Raw genomic sequence first — 20,055 nt, 5'->3', positions numbered from 1 at the left:
TGCATGGGAGAATGAAGACAAGTAATTTTGTTACTCATGGACAGGTCAGCTGCCCAAACATTTATCCTTCATTGGTGAGAATAAAAAACCAGGAGCTAAACACAATGCCAATGAAGAAAAGTGTGAAACACAATGGATATGAAATTTTTATGCAAACCAATAGAAAATTTAAAAACCCAACAAACCAATCCAGTAGTTGTTGAATTGAATTTGACTCATGGTGCTCCCATTGTGACTCCGTGGAGGAAAACTGTGCTCTGTAGGGTTTTGAATGACTGCTTTTTGGGAAAATTGCCAGGCCTTTCTTCCAAAGTACTTCTGGGTGGACTTGACCATTTGTGCCACTCAAGGACTCCAGACTCAAGAACAGAACAACTATTTTGGAATGCCCACAATTCCAAAGTCTGGGAAGTTTCCAGAACTGAAGGTTCATTTTTCTTTGCTAGTATAACAACCAAAATGAAGGAGCCAAAATTTCAGAGTTGAAGGGATACACTGGTTGAAAAGGATGGGCTTTATCTATCTGGGAGGCAGTTTTTTCATAGCGCTCTAAGAATCTAGGGTAATTCTGGTCAAGCATCTCCCACCCTGGGTCCTAAACTAGACTCCCAGTGTCATACCAGATGACAGGTGGGTCCAGAGCAGACTGAGAATCAGGGATTTCTGAAGAGGCAGCTCTTACAGGTTCCCTCACTAGGCAATCATCTCACAATCACTTTGGTGAATGAGATTGTGCAATAGAAAAGCTAACAGTTGAGGCAAACTGAGCAGGCAGGGAGGTCCCCTCATGTTTAAGAGCAGGTGTCACCTCACATGGGGAGGAGAAATACTGGGAACTCAAGGGACATTTTCTGTTGGTTGCTAATTTTTGGAAGGATTTGCTTAGTATTTGTGAAGTTATGGTCAAGAATTTCTTCATTTGCCTTCCAGTCTCCCTCTTCTTGGCCTGCCTCCCTCACTATGAAGACTGTTGGAATGATATTGTTGCTGTGCATTACAGAGTTGGAGCAGACCCATAGCTGACCCTCCAGCAGGTTTTCAGAGGCAAGAAAATGGCATGGGGGGAGATTGCCCATCTTTCTCCGAAGGAGCAGTTGGTGGATTTGAACCACATGCCTTTGCATTGGCAGCACAATTCCTTCCTGCCAGAGCTCCCTCTTGAAATAATTCTGTGATTAGATTCCTAAGTAGTTAAAGAATTCTAACAATAACCTAACAAAATACTGCCACTCTTATGGTCATCAGTTGGCCACCTGTCACATGGGGACAGAAGGAATAACATGATGTGATGGTTAAAAGCTGAGTCTTAGACTCAAACTCCTAGGTTTAATTCCTCACGATTTCACAAACTTTTGAGTAAGCCAACATTTCGGAGCCTCAGTTTTCTCATCTGTAAAATGGGAATAGTAAGTGCTCTGTCCATTATTAAGTATTATTGTTAACAGTATGCTGATTAGATTTATAAGTGCTCTGTCCATGTTAAGTATTATTGTTAACAGTATAGTGACTGGATTTCATTAGCCAGCCATTGACTGTGAGGAGAGGTCCATTGAACACCATGGTGGTCCATTCTGGGTCCTTCTCATCACCAAGGTTAAGAATAAGTGCTGTTCCTAGGTGCTGTCAACTATAACTCCTAGCGACCCCATTTAACCTTGCCCTATCCTGCATGTCCTCCTGATCTCTAATATGCTCAAGGCTTTTGGGGTAGTCATTGGATCAATCCACCCTATAGAGGATCTTCATCTTTTTAGCTGGCCCTCTGCCTTTCCTAACATGATGTCTCTCTAAGGACTGATCCCTCCTGAAAACATGCCCAAAGCATGTGAGACAAAGTTTTGTCATCGTGCCTCCAAGGAGCACTTCAGTTACACGTTCTTCAGGACAAATGGATTTGTTCTTTTGGCAGTCCACGATCTAGTCAATACTCTTTTGCCAACACCACGGTTCAAAGGCATAGGTTCTTCTTCTGTCTTTCTTATTCATTGTTCAATTTTCAGATGCATAAGAAGCAATTGAAAACATCATGGCTTGGATCAGTTATCACCGTAAGTCTTTAAACGGACTTCATTGTCTATTGGTCTACTGGTGAGATTTTTGTTTTCTTGATGTTGAAACGTATAACCCATTTTTTTAGGCTGGAGTCTTTCATATTCTGCAGCAAGTGCTTCAGGTCCTCCTCATTTTCAGCAGGCAAGGTTGTGTCATTGGCATAAGTCAGGTTGTTGATGAGTCTTCCTCCGATCCTGATGCCACATTCTTCTTCATAGACTCCAGCTTCTCAAATGACTTGCTTACCAGAGAAGTGAGTCAAATATCAAAGAACCTGAGGTTTTCTCACTCTGATCTCAGTTCTTCTCCCCAGCAGAAACTTCCAAAGGACTGGTGATGTCTCTCCATTCTTTCTCATGCATATTTTTTTTCTGGGTCATCACCTATGAAAGGCTTTCTGACTCAGCATTGTGAATATTAAACCTTTATTGATTCTTTTATACCACCGTGAACGATTAACTAAGAGATCTGATCTGTCACAAATGGAGGACTTGGCCCCACTGTTCTGGAAATCTCCCTGATGGGGCCATGTTTAGTCTTAATGAAGACAGAAGTCCATGCAGGCAGGCAGGGAGTCAGGAGCTTGACTCACTGGGTTGAACGAAAACTGGACATTTGCAGAGCAGCTCAAGTGATTGAACACACGCTTTGTTTAGTGCCCAATTTCTCAGAGAAGATTTTCCTCGGCCGAGTGGACTGGGGCTGGGGGTGGGGGTGGGTGAGTGGAGCTGGGGATGGGTAGGAACTGGCTTGAGAGTTGCTTAGCAACAAGATTTTGCAGCCCTCTGTTCTCAAATAGGCACCAGTTGCCTGCTTTCCCCTTGCTAACCCTCAGCTACCATCCAGAGCTTCCTCAGGAGTATGCTGGTGGGAGGGACTAGAGAGAGGGGGCAAAGTTTAATCATTGAACCAAACAAGCTGGATGTATTTAGTCCACAGCTCCTGGCTACCTGGGAGTCCTCAGCCTGAACTGGACGTGAGTGGCACGCCTGAGACCCACGGGTAAACGCCACACTGAAATCTCTGCTCATCTCCAGAGAAACACTACTTAGGAAAAATGTTTGCGGTGCACTTGATGGCATTTTACTTCTCCAAGCTCAAGGAGGACCAGATCAAGAAGGTAAGGACTCAGCAAGGACTCAAGATGCCTGTTTCTTTCTTCATGACAAATCTGACACATTGCCTGCATCACACAGGACTTCAGAGAGTTTCTTCTAAAAGATCTAGGAAGCCAGTGTGTACAGGGGCAGAGGAAGGAACTCTCCCTCATACTGAGCTTTGTCTTCCTGTCTGAGTCTCATCTCAGACGGAGCTTCCTGGCCGATATCAGATATTGAAGGAAGGAGAAGGCTTTAGGAAATTGGAAGAGAATTGTGTTTGATGTGTAAGAGGTGTTTGCAGTGGGAAAGGCTATGAAAGGAAATGAAATTTTTAAAGAAGTTTGAAAATCTTTTGAAGCAGGTCTGATTCTTAGTGTGAGAAAGACTATAACTACAGGAGCCAAGAAGGGTGGGAGCTTTAATGCCTAATAATTGAAATATTTACCATTGGCATGCACTATTTGCCAATGGTGTGGATGCCAGTGTGGCACAAATGGTTTGCGCTCAGCTACTGACCTTAAAGGTTGGCAGTTCAAACCCACTCAGAACTGCAAGAGAAAGAAAGAAAGAAAGAAAGAAAGAAAGAAAGAAAGAAAGAAAGAAAGAAAGAAAGAAAGAAAGAGAACTGCAACTAGTGATCTGTGTCCATGGAGATGACAGCCAAGAAATCCCTGTGGAGCTGAGTTTGCCTGGACACCAGGTTTGCTTTTTGTCTTTGGTGACGGTCCTCTGTGTGCATAAATGGTATGGTTTGTCTTGTCACTTTGCTCAAGAAGCCTGCCTCCAAAATGTGTTTCAAGGTGCACTTGTTAAAAGTTGCCAGGACTGTGCTGGGGTGTATTGATTGGGGTGCTCTCCTGCAGCCTGGAAGGTGCCAAACCTGCCATTCCAACCTCGCTGGTCAACTGCCAGCGGCAGGTCCATCTCTCACTTTGCAATAACAGAAGGCCTCCAGGAAAAGGGCTTAACCGAGGTGGCCCAGATGTTTAACGGAGAAAGGATGAAACCCACTCCCAGCTGAGTCCTCCACACTCTCCACTGCGCCACTTGCCTCCTGCTTCTCCAACTGAGAGAGAAGTGTGGCCCCTTAACACCCCTTAATGAGCTTGAGGGGATAAAGTCCAAAACAATTTTGTTAGTCAGGAAGTTGAGTTAGAGATTTCAGGAAATTTAAAACTATTATCAATTCATCAAATTTAATCAGTCTTTATTTTCACTTGTTGATTAGATTCACAGAGCCCTCTACTGGCTATTTAAGGAGGTGAAAACTTAAGAATCTTCTTTCTCCTAATACCTACTTTGGTATTAAGTGTATGATAAATTATTTGGCATAAATAATGCTAAATGCTCTCTTCAGCCCTCGAAGAAGAGTGGCTAAAACCTTGACCCCTGTGGTTCTGTAAACTCCTCTTTTCCACATCCCCCACCCACCCTGGTCCTGTGGGTGGTGACACCCCAGAGTGAGATGGCACGTGTATGTCCACTAACCAAGGTACAAGCACTGGAGGCCTCTTTGGAAATCTGTTAGGGTCCTGGGATGAGGAGGTCAGCCTTTGCCAGTGCTCAGACAGCTCCCTTCTCCATCCCAGCCCACCCAAGGGAAGCAGGAACACTTGTAACAGTGAATTGAGTCAGGGAATCAGGGAATCTTTGGTGGCCACCTTACAGTGACCCAGCAGAGCTGGAGGTAATGTGGGAAGTGGGCTTATGGTGGCTGAGGAGGCTACTAGTTGGAGAATTCTCCTCTTATTCACTCCTCTGGGCAGGAACAACTGGTCTAAGGCTCTGAGGCCGCCAACCCCTACTGACTTTTCACGCTCCTTGCTTCTAGACTCAAGGTCCCAGGCTTTGAAAGGTTATTCCTTGATTTCAAAGGTTACTACTCAGACACTGGGCTAATTTTACTCCCCCCCACCCCAAATATTAATGTTTCTTATTATATACATAATACATCCTTTTTCTAGAACATTTGGACAATTCCAAAAGAGGAGAATTTGGGGGGGGGGGGGAGGAATCTACTTGTATCCCAAGCACAATTCACATTTTAATGTGTCTTCCCCCATCTTTTGTCTATGTAGAGTTTAATAAAACTGGGCCCACACTACTTTTATAATTTTTTATGTTTCTCTTAACATGATGGTACATTTTCAAAATCCTTATGTCTTATTTAAAAAAACAAAAAACAAAAACCCCACAACACACTGCCTTTAAAAGCCATAGTTGAGCATCCTGTCATCATAGTTCAGCTCAGCTTCTTTTTTCTTGACACCAATAATAATGAATGTTCTATCATGATTACTTCTGATTCCTATTCATGGAACCTGAGTCAGGGAATACAGGGCAATTTTAAAATCCGTTTTACAGAAATATTTTCAGAGTAGTACTTCTCAAAAAACAAAAACAAAAAACACAAAAAAACCCAAACAAAACCCCTCATTGCTGTCGAATTGGAATTGACTGTGAGTTTTGGAATCCTCCAGTGAGTTTTCAGAGGCTGTAAACTGCACAGAAGGAGACTGCCCCTTTTTCTCCAAGGAGCAGCTGGTGGATTTGAACCTCTTGCCTCTAAGTTGGCAGCACAATGGCCGGTGGTTTGAACCCACTCAGTAACAGTACAGTAAAAAGTCTGCTTCCATCAAGATTTCAGCCATCAAAATGGAGAAAACACTTCTACCCTGGAATCAGAATTGACTTTATGACAATACAAAGTGTGAGTTTTCGTTGACTTTAATACCAAACCACTTTCTGGAAAAGTCATGCTGATTTATGTCCCCACCTGAAGGGCCGTGATTGTCCATCTCACTTTCTACCACCTCTGTGCACTTAAATCAGTGGGTGTTTTCTCACCATTTCCTCAACGGTTCAATCTAGAAGGGAGCTAAGAGCTCTCAGTAGAAGTGACACTGGAAGGCCATGCTGGAGGCACTCAAGCATTTGGAGAGCTTCCTGGTCTCATTTTAAAAGCTATCCCTATACCTACATGAAAGTAAAACCAAAAAGAAAGGAAGAGCGGCACACATTTGAAAGTTTTTCTATTCCAATATATTGACATTATTTGACCTATTGACAACAGGGGACCAGAACAGGCCACTGACCTGCACACGGATGGTTCTTCCTTGAGAGGAGGACTGGTTGGGGTTTCAAATGTGTATTTTTTTTACAGTTTAGTAAGTCAATATTACTAAAAGTGGAAATGTTCTCTGCAACCCCTCCCCTCTGACATTGTCACGTTTGCTCTGTGACATGCCTGGTATCTTTTCTGTGCTTCCTCTGTTTCTCGTTATGTTATGTTGATAATGTGTAATCAGTTCTTCCCCCCCCCCCGCTAGTTTATTTACAAAACTTGAATACAAATTCACACACATTCTTTCAATTTCCCTCACCCCCCTGTAATCAATTCTTATTCACTTATAACCATTTAACCTACATTTTTCCATTATCTTTACAATCATCCTTTTATTTCTTTTTCTTTATATGAAGTAGGTTAGCAAATAATATTGGGGCTTTTAAAAATTATTCATAGAGATATCACAATTTATTTAACCCTTTCCTTCTTGCTGGCTATGTTGAGTACTTTGGAAAATAATTTTCCCAGTTAAAATATTGCTTTGATTTTTTTTTAAAGACATGTATTCCTAATGTATTCCATATTTGGGATTATTTCTTGAGAATAGATTCCCAGAAGTGAAATTGCTGGGTCAAAGAACTGAACATGTTTATGGTTCTTGACTTATGAGAACTTTGGACCATGTAAGTGATCGCTAAGTCACCTTCTAACTCTCCCGTTCTGCAAGTTTGACGTGCTGCTTGATGGCTCTCTGTGTAGAAACTAATAACACATGCTGGTTTGTGAAAAACAGTTCAGTTTGCTCCAAACATGAGCTTGGCTTTTTGTAAGCCACAATCTTCCCTTAGTGTGTGTGAGTGTGTCCCTGGTTACATATGCCCCAAATCATCTATTTAGGTTGAAAATATGACCACCTCTGCCCCTCAACATATTGCAACATAGACCGACTCTTCCCTTCTGGCTACTATAGGAAGTGCCTTTGAAGATACAAGGAATAAGCAAGGAATTGTTGATCAGTCAGCATTCTTCCTATCATAACTTTGACTTACGGAAACAGTAACAACTCAAGGTTCTGAATAATTCTACTAAACTACGGCTCTCAAACAGCCCGCACAGGCCCTCAAAACTGTGCCTTATGTAGAAAGGGTGACATTATGAGAAATTCTTTATATCTAAGGCCTAGACAAAGCTGAGTACTTGGTTCAGCGGCATTGTCTGAGGGCGTGAAGGTGATGAAGCATTTGTTCACTTCCCATGTAGGGCATCCCTCCAGTCCCACCCTCCTGTGACTTGGGTCACGTCCCTCTCAGGAGGTTTTCTCCATTTGTGCCAACCAATTACTGATGTCAGAGGCAGAGACGGATGACTGGGAGGCCAGTAATGAGGCATGACCTGGTTACATCCTCTTCTCTCCAATCTGCTCCAGCCTGATTGTTAGTGGCTCTCTGTTGGGGTTTCTCTGGCCTCTAAGTCCCTGACACATGAGCCATTTCTCTGGCTTTGATCCCTATGCTTGTCCCACAGGCACTGTGGTCACAGGCTCTGAGGCCTGAGTCCTGGCTGGCACTCGTCTTATAATAAGGATCTTGCTTGGCCTGTATTTTTAATGCAATTTGTCAGCTGGACATGTGAACCCCTCACAGAGCTGTAGACCCATACCAGGTGGTGTGGGCAATGAGGGTAGAGGCTGTTATTATAGTGAGTCAGTTCTGACACATTGTGGTCCTCCACTGATTTTCTGAGACTACGAACCTTTACATTAGGAGGCCGCTCATATTTCTCCCACAGAAGAACTGGTAGATTTGAACCAGTGACCTTTTAGTTTAAGTGCAGCATCTAATACCCTATGCCACCAGACTTCTGCTTAGTGATAATGCTTTGGAGCTTTAGATTTCTCATCCGTAAATGAACTATCCAGTTGCCATCAAATCGACATCAATATGTGGTGACCCCAAGGATCTAAAGTTGAGGAAATAGATTGTCAAAACAACTAGGAGATATCATCTCACGCCAGTAAGGTTAGCAAAATTTGACAGAACAGCAAACAACATATGCTGGCAAGGTTGTGGAGAAATTGGAAACCTTATTCACTGTTGGTAAAAGTGTAAAATGGTGTAACCACTATGGAAGGCAGTGTGGCGCTTCCTCAAAAAGTTGGAAATAGTTATATCATTTGACCCAGCAATTCCACTACTGGGAATATACCCTGAAGAGACCATAGCTGACATCCAAGCAGATATATGCACACGCATGTTCATTGCAGCTTTGTTCACAATAGCAAAGAGTTGGAAACGACCTGAGTTCCATCAAGAAAAGTATGGATAGAGAAGCTGTGGTATATTCGCACAATGGAATACTATGCTGCATTGAAAAACAAGGAACTCATGAAATATTATACAAAATGGGTAACCTTGTATGCTGAGTGAAATATCTCAGTCAAAAAAAAGACAAATACTACATAGTGCCACTGTTATAAAATAGAATTGACATAATATCAGGGAGAAGAGGAAAAGAGTGGGCAGATAATGAACATTGCATTGCAACAGATGAAGGAAAGGACTGTCTGAAAGGAACGTATGGTTAGAGATTGTGTGATAATGATCTGGAACAAGAAGTGCATTACAAAGTGAATTGGGGAAGGGAGGAGGGAGGAAAATACGCATCAATAAATAAATGAAAACCTGGTTGGTGACAATCAGCAACAACTCTGTAAACTTTCACTAAAATAATAATTACAAAAAATTAAAATACACTGGAGGGCCAGCTTTTAATAGGTTCCTATGATGGCAACGAGTTTAAGGTTTATTTAACTGATAATCATTCATTTCCATTAGTAATATGAATTGACTTTAAAAATGAACCATCGATGTGCAACAATGAATGAATGGAAATTTTTTAAATGTAAAAGATAAAACAATATGAAAAATGAAATTTCAAAGAAGAAAACATGTATATGAAAATAAAAAAGGAAAATGAACCTTCACCTAAATTTAAATAATGTCAGATACAAATGAAAGCAAGTTTAAGACTAGGTTTTAGAGACTGCAGCTGGAAATGAACTTAGAGTTTTCCAGCAGCTGTTGGATTAAGGGAAACATATCTGTATGTATGTTTTTATCACCAGAAAAGGGAAACTTTGCATATTCAGGAATCTAAGAGTCATGATATGGCTAGTCTTTTCCAGAAGAGACGATGGTGGCCCCTAAACTGAGACTTGCTTTTGTTATGTGTACCATTGGGCTGGAACTAACTGAAAGCCGACCCTCCAGCCAGTTTTCAGAGGCAGTACGTCTGTTGAATTCAAACCATGTATCTTTGGGTTGGCAGCGCAGCTCCTTACCACTGGGCACCACAGTTCCCCGAACTGAGAATTAAAAACCCTAAATTCTTCTTAGTCTCTACCTCTCCACTGTTCCATTGGAAAAGTGAAGAGACCATTTCTTCGTTGGAGCGTACGGGAGGAGGCCAAGTATCTCCATCTCGATAGTTGTCCATTCTGTGCTGGTCTCTCGACTCCCCACCATGCTCCCAGCTTGATGCAGGACCAAGCGGGGATGCTCTGGGCATCCACATCACAAAGCTGGCCCTGACTGAGAAGTGGTGGGGAGGACTGGGGCTTCCAGAGGGCACCTGCTGGCCCCTAGCCTACCCTACTTACATGGCATCTGTTGCAGGTGGACAGGTTCCTGTATCACATGAGGCTGTCTGATGAGACCCTTTTGGACATCATGGCACGGTTCCAGGCCGAGATGGAGAAGGGCCTGGGGCGGGACACCAATCCCACAGCCTCGGTGAAGATGCTGCCCACCTTTGTCAGGGCCATTCCAGATGGCTCCGGTGAGTGGACCCTGATCCCTGGGCTAGGCTGGTGGATCCTGAAGTTTGCTCCCAGACCCTGGCTTACTTCTCCAGCCTCCTCTCCACACGCCCCTCCTCCTTCCTGACTCTGTGTTTATGCAAGACTGATGACCATGGGATTTCACAAACAAATGTGCCTTGCTTTCTCTGTGCCCACCTTAGCTTCACACATTCTGTTCCCTTTCCTTCTGGAACATTTTTTCTTTTAGATGACCTTTTTTTTAAAAAAAAAAAATTAATTGAGATTTTAAAGAAAGTTTATAGAGAACTTGGATTTCCATTCATTCATTCATTGTTGCACATTTTCCTCCCTACCTCCTCCCTAGTTTGCTTTTCTCTTGGAAAAAAAACAAAAATTCTTTCCTTGTTGCACAATTTCTGCCCCTGCCTCCCGCCCCCACTTTTTGGAACATATTTTTCCCCTGGTGAACACCAGTTTAACTTTCTCCTGAGGAGCAGCTGGCAGATTTGATAGTAAATAATCAAAATGAAGCATGATGTAATCAGTTGAATGCTATCGTTGTTATGTGCCAGCAAGTCAAGACTGACCCTCCAGTGGATTTTCAGAGGCTGTAAATCACAAAGGAGGAGAGTTCCTCATGCAACAGCTGGTGGGTGCGAACCATGTGCCCTTGAGTTGCCAGCTCAGCTCTTTACCACTAAGTCATCAGAACTCCCTGATGAAAAGAGTATTAAATGGCGAGTCAAGAAACCTGAGCTCTAGGCCCTATGCTGCCACTCCTGAGGCACATGTTTAGCTTTGGTTTCTCCATCTGTAAAATGAGAAGATGGTCCATATGCTCATTTCCTATAGCTGCTGAACAAATGACCACAGATTTCGTAGGCTGAAACAATACAATTTATTTTCTTACTGTTTCAGAGGTCAGAAGTCTGTAATGGGTCTGAGTGAAAAAAATCAAGTTGTTAAAAAAAAAATCAAGGTGTTGATAGAGTTGCATTATTCTAGAGGCTACAGAGCCTAACGAACCTGTTTCCTTACCCTGTCAGATTTGTGGAGGCTGTCTGCCTTCCTTCGTGCATGGTCCCTTTCTCTATGTTCAAAGCCAGCATATTCCAATCTCTCTCTGACCCCTCCACTTTCCTCACTCACAACCCAGAATGACTTCCCAATTTTAAGTCACATGATAGTTTGTTGTTGTTACGTGCCATTGAGTCGCCTACGACTCATAGTGACCCTATGTACAACAGCCCTAAACCTGCTCTATCCTGTGCCAATTTCACGGTCTCCTATGTATCTACCCCCATTACCCCAGGCACTGAATCAGTCCATCTCATTGAGGGTCTTTCTCTCCTGTGTTGTCCCTCCACCCTCCCACACATAATTTTCCTCTCCAGTGATTGACCCCTCCTTGCAACATGTCCAAAGTATGTCAGAAGAAGCTTCAGAATCCTTGCCTCCAAGGAGCAGCCTGCTTTAACCCTCTTTAGGACAAACCTGTTCATTTTCTTAGCAGTCCATGGTATATTCAATTCTCTTCTCCAACACCACAGCTTAAAGGCATCAATTTTCCTTCTGTCATCCCTAGTCATTGTCCAGCTCTCTGACACATAGTAAGTGATTGCAATGACCATGGCCTGTATCAGGCACACCTTAGCCTCCAGATAGCAGCCTCAATTCCCCTTCATCACAGAAACTAAAGTACTAACAGGATCCACGAATTAGGACATAGTCATTTTGAGGGGCTTTTATTTTGCTTATCACTGCTTAGAACCTTCTAGATGGGATCCATAATGTCCAACTCAATTATTCCAGCCTCTGGACAGAGCCATAGGGGAAGAAGATCAGATGTGTCCTAACCTATTGTGGTTATTGGTTGCTGGGGACTCAGTGCCATACACAATGCCTATGAGAACCCTGTGGTGTAGCTGTGGAAAACCCCAGGCCAGAGGAAAGCACTGTAGACCCCAAATCTTCCTCAATATATAGTCCCAGGGTCAAGTCAAGCTCTAGAAGAAGACCTGGGACTCTTGCGGGAGTAGGGATTAAAATCTGGAGAACTTTTGGAGGACCTTAACTTGATTAGAATCTGGGCTCTAGGACAATGAGTCAAAGGTGGCCTGGTTCCACACTGGTTGACGGGTCCTAGGAAATGTGATGAGAAAGGCTTTGCTCCTCCCCTGTGTGAGTCAGGAGTGGGCAGAGCATGACCCTGGAGGAACCTCACTTTGGAGACAGGTAGTTTGAAACCTCAGCTCGATTCCTGACTTTGTTCACTAGTAGTGTGTTTAGGGGGCTGTGGTCCTTAATGGGTTATCTAGGGCGATTCTGAGGAAGCAGCTGAGTTAAAGTCTGTTCCCTGACTCACAGGGTGTGTGTGTGTATGTAGGGGGAGAGATGGGGGCATGAGGGCTAAGTCCACCTGGCTTCCGGTGCTGTGTCCTTATCCAGATATGGAGAAGGCACGTCCCCAGGAGATAGGGGAAACTGGCCTTTGATAGTCTGGAGCCTGCAGGAAGGGGACGTGCCTTGCATGCCTTGGCTGTTTCCAGAAGCTGTGAAAGCAAAACTGACAAAGGTTTTGAAACTTGCTCCTCCTCAAGCCTGGAGACAACCCACCTTTCTTCCTTGTCTCCTCAGAGTGCACAAGAAACCTCACCAGCACTTTTGCTCCACGAGATTCTTGATCTTGGCAAGCCATGGGGTCCCTCCTTCCATCATCAGCACAGGGGTGCGCGCAGCTCATCCCCTTACCTTGCAGAGGTGGTAGGATCAAATGAGGTTACATGGGAGAGGTGCTTTGACATCTCTAAAACTGGCCCCTTCAGAGCTTTTGTGATCTAACAAACAAAAATTCCCCTAATCTCTGAGAAGGGATTTCTGGTGGCCTATTGGCAAGAAGCTGTGCTGCAATCCCAAAAGCACATGGTTCAAGGCCACCAACTGCTTCACAAGAGAAAGATGGGCTCAGAAAACATACTGGAGGGTCATCTCTGGGTCATTTCCGACTCTGTGGTACAACAACAATCCCTGAGAAGGGGCCCTGCTAGAGTAATTAGCACATGACAGCTACCAAATATTTGGTAACCTCACCTTACCCAGCAGCTCTGTGGGAGAAATCCTGGTGGTTTGCTCATAAAAACCACAACCTAGAAAACCCTGTCGCATGGGGTCATTTTTAATTGAAATAGACTCTATTAAACTTACTAAAATGCCTGCAAACCCTTCTCAGGGACAAATGTAGGGCGAGAAGCAAGAGGGCTCATAACAACAACAGCAGCAACATATAAGAGCATCTTACGTCTGCCCACCGTCAGAAGGCCAAGGGGAGGGAAAGGACACAGATTGTGTCTTGGTTTCTCCATGCTGGTCTAAACGGTGGTTGTGTGCTGGGTGTAGCTGTGTCCTTGGTAATCTAGGTCATGGTCATGTCCAGTTCTCAGTCTCCGAAGATGGCTGCCTCCCTTCTCTGTGGACCACATGGGCGTCATGGTTCTATCTTCTGGCAAACAAGTAAAGATCAATATGGCTATTGACTTTTAACTATAAACCACAAAAAATAAAGTCAAGCAAGCAAGGCAGTCAACTTGGAAGGAGGCTAAGACTGACTACAAAGAAAAACTTCTTGTTTTGGGGTTTTTTTTGGTTTGCTTTTTCCTTAAGGAGAAAAACGTGAACGTTGTTAATCCTTTATTATTACCCTTGGTTGGTGCAATGCCTGCCTTTTGTTAGGCTTCTCCATCTTGAGAAACAAGATGTTGACCCTTTCTGCCTCCTTCCTGCTTAAAAGGAGTGCTGAGAGGTCTAAGAAAAAAAGAAACCCATTTCTCTGACTTAGGGGAGATGGTCTGGTGGAGATTTGGGGAGATAAAACCGGGCCTTGTAGTTTTGAAACAGGGGGCAGAGGCCTCCCTCAGCGGGGGACCAGTGGGCTCAGCTATAGCAAAGATTCGACGTTCATGGTGTTAGCCTCCCATTGGGCTTCCACTTTCAAGCCATGATTGTAAAGTTAGCTATCAGGCTAACTTGAGCATTAGGCATTTAGACACAATGCCTCCAGCAGCTTCACAAGGAACACTGTAGTTTTCTTTGGTGGTGCGCTGGGCGGTGTCAGGGCTGGACCTGAGTCTCCCCGTGCCCCTGAGAGGGGGTCAGAAACTTTCTAACTTCAGTAACGGAGCTGTGGTGGCATAGCCTGTAGGAAGATGAGCCGCTAACCCAAGGGACAGCCTTTCCTCTGAGTTTAATCCACCAGTGGCTCCACGGGAGAAAGATGGACAATCCTTTCCCGTGTGATTTGCAGCCTCAGAAACCTACTGGACCTATAGCTATGAGCTGATTCTAACTCAGTGGCAATGAATGTAAAGAAAGGTGAAGGGAGCTCCGGTGGCCTACTGGCAAGCAACTGTGCTGCAATCCTGCAGGTGTGTGGTTTGAATCCACCAGACACTCTACTGGAGGAGGGGCAATCTCCTGTCATGTAAGTTAGAACAGACTTAATGGTACACAACAAGAAAAAAAAATTTTAAAAAGGTGGCCTGTCTGTCGCTAGGACCCTGGACCTTCAAGGGCACCCTCGTAAATATTTGCATGATAGTGACCTAGCAGGCAGAAGTGAGCTTGTAGCAACCAGGAGCATGACTGTATTGTACCTCGTAAAGCGTGTTCCCTTATGATCCACCTCCTGAAGCTGGCTCTTATATTCTGACGTGTCCTTCCATGGTCTCTGAGGGTCTGAAAGGGAGGCATCACAATAAAGGAGGTAGGAACAAGCAACATTGCTGTCACTGGAGGTGCTGACCACAACAGCAATATAGGTAAACACAGCCGAACAACCCTTTACCCTGGAAAAGACCTGCCAGCTAGAGGAGACCAGGGGAGAAACCAACGGATCACAGCAGAGAAGCCATCATCTGAATCTAAGGCCTCCAGCTGCCTTTACAAGTGGTTGATCACATCACGTTCTGGTGGTCGCCTGGTACACGGGCACAACAGGCATTTGTCATATTCTGACTCTCAGCAGCCCTGCGTTGGGTTTCCAAGGTTGTAGATTGCAGTGGAGACTGTCCACCTTTTTCTCTCAGAGCCGAGATGCCAGCCTCCAGGTTAGCTGTGTAACTGCTACGTGAGGACTTCAAGTGGGTAGTGTCTGCTACGTGAGGACTTCTTTAAGTGGGTAGCGTCTGACCCGGGTTCCTGTGGCACCTTGCTGAGTCTTGTGCTGTGGAGTGTCTGAGGGGTTCGTTCATACATTCACACCTGACCGAGTCAGTATTTCACCCTTCTGCACCCTGCTGTCTCACCAGGTCGGGTGGGCGAGCTTGAGTCTGTCTAGGAACACTGCAAGGGCTCCGGCTTCAGCTCCTTGCTTTGAACTCTAAGATCCTGCCACCCCTCCCACGTGTGTGGAGCAGGGAGCCCAGCAGCAGCCCGAGTCAGCTATCCAGGGTCTATTGCAGAAGACTCCCAAAATACCTCCAAGTTCATTTTCCCCTCAAAGAAAACCTTTCTGGGAGTTCTTGAGTCTGACAGAGTAACATGAAAGCCTGAGAAGATGGAACTTTGTCCGCTTTTGAGCTTTCCTGCAAAACAAGCCCAGTTGCATTATAATATAGCCTAATGCTCCATTTTTCATCTCATTCTCATGGTCCCCTTGTTTGGCATATCCCCCTGACCAGACTTGGTGGAGTTGTATCTTCCTGCCAAAACTATTGGTAAAACTTTGTATGTTTTCTGGGTCCTAAAGAGACAATATTAAAGTGTTGCTGGTGGACACTCAGCCCCTGATAAACCATGAGGAAGCCAACACCTCACTCATGCTGTTCTGATTGGTTCTGATCCATTTTAGACAAATTTTGGAAAGGAAAAGTTCTTTTATTGAATCCTCCTTCTCCAAATACCTCAGGGTATTGAGTCTCTTCACCCTGCTCTCTCTCACCTCCCCCCATCTATTTACCTTCTCAGAATTCCCCCAAGAGCCCCTCCTGTGCATTCCTGCCCTGGGGATCAGTCATTTACATGCACTAATTGCCCCCAGAAGCCAAGGGCATTGGCACTGGTTCATTACTCGATCCACCCTGTCTGTCCCAGTCCTGTACACACCAGAGAGAGGAGTTGAGAACTCAGCCTGGAAGCTGCTGTTCGTCTTGCTTCCTTCCTCCAACCGGGTGACTGGGACTGGTGGTGCTGTGAACTCAGCTCTGTGACACAACTCCCGAGATGAATGGCATCCTGCACCACCATGAGAACTGTCTTCACAGGGTTGAGTTTCCTCCACAGGGCACCATACAGCCTCGTCCCCATACAGGCCACCAGAATGTGTTGCCTTCAAGCTGCGTGTCTGCCATATATCCTGGGAAGCCAGTCTCAGAGGCAGGTGTGGGGTGAGAAACAGGAGTTTTATTATATACTGGTGTATAGGAAGTGGGTATGAGTCTCCCTAATCTTCTCTGTCTGGAGCCAAGGGGAGGTTTTTGTAAGGAAAGGACCTAGGTTGCCCCTGTGGGGATAATTTTGTTCTCCTGTGGTGGGTAGATGGTGGTGGTGTCCTGTAGCTGTTCCCGTGTTAGTCTAACTGATGGCCATGTCTCAGTCTTGCTGACCAGTTCTCACAGTTGTCCCAAACATGGCTGGCTCCCTCCTGCATTTTACAAGGGGCTCCTCGTTGTTTTATCTCAGGGCAAACAAATAAAGACTAATATTACTATTTGTCTATAAACTATAAAGCCAAGTGAGGAAGAACTTCTGCTTGGAATGTGGCTAAAACTAATGCAAAGCCAAACTTTTTTACCTAACGTATTAATCCTTTACTGTCATATTCAGCAACTACAACACCACAACAGACCCTTGAGGCTTCCACTTCAAAAGATATTTCTGAGTTGTCTCTCATTTGTTCTCTGGTAGTCTATAATTCTCTGGAAAGTCTGCAGTTAGGGACCTTTCCAAGTTATTGAGGAGTAATGATGTTAGTCTGAGGACTAAGGTGTGTCTGATTCAGGCCATGCTCTTTACAATCACTTGCTATGCATCTGAAAGCTGAACAATGAATAAGGATGACAGAAGAAGAAGTGATGCCTTTGAGCTGTGGTGTTGGAGAAGAGCATGGAACATCACATGGATGGTCAAAAGAGCAAACAGATATGTCCTGGAGAGGGTGCAGCCAGAGTGTTCTTTGGGGGCAAGAATCATGAGGCTTCACCTCACATATTTCAGGTATGTGAAATATGGAGAGGCTATTCCTTGGAGAAGGACATGATGCTGAGAAGAGTGGAGTGTTGGCAAAGGAGAGAAGGTCCCTCAACCAAGTGAATTGACACGGAGACTGCTGCAGTGGGTCTAATGTGTCAGGAAGTGTGAGGAAGGCATAGGATAGGACGGGCTCAGATCCTCTGTTCACAGGGTCTCTGACTTGATGGCTTCTAACAACAACAACAAGAAGTCTACAGGTACAGTCCGTGTTTTTCAACACAGACATTCAAACACCTCCATTCTTTTGTGTCCTTTCCTTGGCATCTTGAGGTCATTATTTGGCCCCATCTCTTCTCTCATCAGGCTGAATCAGGAATGGGATTGCAGACCCCTTGCACACTCTTCTGTTTCCTCTTCCATGTTTTTATCCGCACTGGGAGAGGCTCTTTTCTCTGCCCTGTGTGATAGAATCTACCTCACCCTCAAGATCTGTTTCTAATACCACTTCATGAACTGGGTCCACATCTGTCTTCTCTAAATGCATGCTCTTGTCCCCCACAGCATGGTTTGTTGGGAAAGACTAAAGCTGTAGATCAGAGATGGGTTCATACCCTATTCCTATCCCTTACCACACATGCTTGGATAAAAATCATTCCCCTTTGACTCCTTGAGCCTAAGTGACTAAGGTAATGACTCCAAGCTCATAGGGCAGTTGCAAGGTTTAATTACACATACTAATATGTCAAACAGTTAATGTACTAACCAAAAAGTTGGGGGTGTGGATTTACGCAGAGGTGCCTCTTCAGAAGGTGATTTCCTTCCAGAGAATTGAAGACCTGATGGAGAAAACATGTGCTTTGATGTGACTCAGAATCTACTTACTGTCTAACTGCTAATGTAAAACTCGTCATATAATAAACCCTCTATTAATAGTCTTTCCCCTGTCCCAATAGAAAATGGAGAATTTCTTTCCCTGGATCTTGGAGGATCCAAGTTTCGAGTACTGAAGGTGCAAGTTTCTCAAGAGGGAAAGCGAAATGTCCAGATGGAGAGTCAGTTCTACCCAACGCCCAACGAAATTATCAGAGGGAATGGCACTGAGGTACAGCAGACAGCTCCAGTGGACGTGGGGAGGACTTGACATCATGCTGATGACGATTCACACCTCATCCTGTTGCCCTTTGCTTTCTCTTCTCTGCAGCTGTTTGAATACGTAGCTGACTGTCTGGCTGATTTCATGAAGACTAAAGATTTGAAGCATAAGAAATTGCCCCTTGGCCTAACTTTTTCATTTCCCTGCAAGCAGAATAAATTGGAAGAGGTAGGCTGGTGGAAGGGTGGGAGTGAGGTGGGGGAACCTTGGAGGATTTGAGGTCTAGGTTTGAGGGAGGTGGGCTTGTGAAGGAGGAGTGTGTAACCGGAGGAGGGAGCGATCCAGGGCCTCCAGCAGACGTTTCTGTCTTAAAAAAAAAAAAAGATGAGGTGGAAATGCCTTGGTTTTAGACCTAATATTGGCACTGCTCAGTGGAGCATATAGCTCAGTGATTCTCATATCTCAGTGTCACTGGGAATCCTCTCTGGGGATTAAGTCTAGGAACTCTGGCCCTGCTTGAGTTTTTATATCAGCAGGTCTGGGAAGGGGCCCTAAATTTGCTGTTTTAGTGAGTTCCCAGTGATATGGGTGCTGCTAGGTGATATGGGCCATTGAGATGGGTGACTAGAGCTGAGGGCTGGGCCATCTCCCCTTCCCAGGAAATCCTTAGGAGAGGCCTGAGCTGGGGTTGTTGGAGTGAAATGCTGCTGCTGAGATGCTAGCAAACGTAAACTCATTGCCACCGAGTTGGAACCGATTCATAGCTGACCATCAGAGGCTGTAAATCGCACAGTAGGAAATTGCCCATCTTTCTCCTTTGAAGAAGCTAGTGGATTTGAACCACTTGCCTTTGAGTTGGCAGCATAACATCTTACCCACCAGGTAACCAGAGCTCCCTGATCTGACAAAGCACCTGGAACGTACAATCCCAGTTGTCCCATTGCCAGGCGTAGGAATCAGGTAATTCATCTCTGTGCCCCTTAGCCTCACAATTTGTAAACAGTGAAAGTTAACTCGGTCTTACATAAATCCTGGATAACAAGTAAGGGAGCATGGAAAAGGACAAGGAACTTTCTAGAACTAAAGGTTATGGCCAAGAGTCAAGTCCCCAGCACACATCTGTCTAGGGTGGAGACTCCTGATCTCCTAACAGCACAGACTGTTATGTCATACAGATGACAGTCAAATCATGGCTGTGAAGCTACCCCCATAGAGGTCCCATTTTGACCCTGTCATCCTTTCATGGGGCTGAGGGGTGACTCGTTAATAGGAGAAACAGCTGACTCAACTCATGCCCATCAGGGGAAGATATAAAGACTGAAGTTAAGGAGAGCAGCCACAGGGTGGCGCTGTGTTAAAAATGAACTAGAAAACTCTAGACCTGGTGGATGGTGTGACTCAGACTTGTGTGTTAGCTGGTCTCTATGCTCCACAGTTTTCATTATGTAGATGACACAGCCTTGGTTATAGAAAATGAAGTCTCAAAATACTTACCAAAGAAGATCAAAGACTATAGCCTTCAATAGGGGTTGCATCACAACATTAGGAAAACAAAACCCCTCACCCTGGGCCCATAGGCAGTATCAAGCATGATGTTGTTGTTGTGTACTGTGGAGTTGGAACCGACCCAAAGCTGACCCCCCAGTGGGTTTTCAGAGGCTGTTAATTGAATGGGAGAAGATTGCCCATTCTTCTCCTGCAGAGCAGGTGCTGGCCTCAAACTGCACGCCTTTGGGAC

General features: G+C 44.8%; 1 protein-coding gene across 1 annotated transcript in view; it reads left to right on the top strand.

Moving 5' to 3' along the window:
• Positions 1-3,109: 3,109 nt before the first annotated feature.
• HKDC1 (hexokinase domain containing 1) overlaps positions 3,110-20,055 on the top strand; it is a 61,954-nt gene continuing 45,008 nt past the window's right edge. Inside the window, exons 1-4 of the mRNA XM_006888997.1 lie at positions 3,110-3,172; positions 9,894-10,056; positions 18,178-18,326; positions 18,426-18,545. Of these exons, the coding sequence (XP_006889059.1) occupies positions 3,110-3,172; positions 9,894-10,056; positions 18,178-18,326; positions 18,426-18,545 (495 nt within the window). The remainder of the gene's footprint in view (positions 3,173-9,893; positions 10,057-18,177; positions 18,327-18,425; positions 18,546-20,055) is intronic.

This window comes from Elephantulus edwardii, unplaced genomic scaffold (assembly GCF_000299155.1).
Source record: "Elephantulus edwardii isolate Elephantulus edwardi_28Jun2011 unplaced genomic scaffold, EleEdw1.0 scaffold00074, whole genome shotgun sequence".
Lineage (NCBI taxonomy): Eukaryota > Metazoa > Chordata > Mammalia > Macroscelidea > Macroscelididae > Elephantulus > Elephantulus edwardii.
This window is presented reverse-complemented; position numbering and strand designations above follow the sequence as displayed.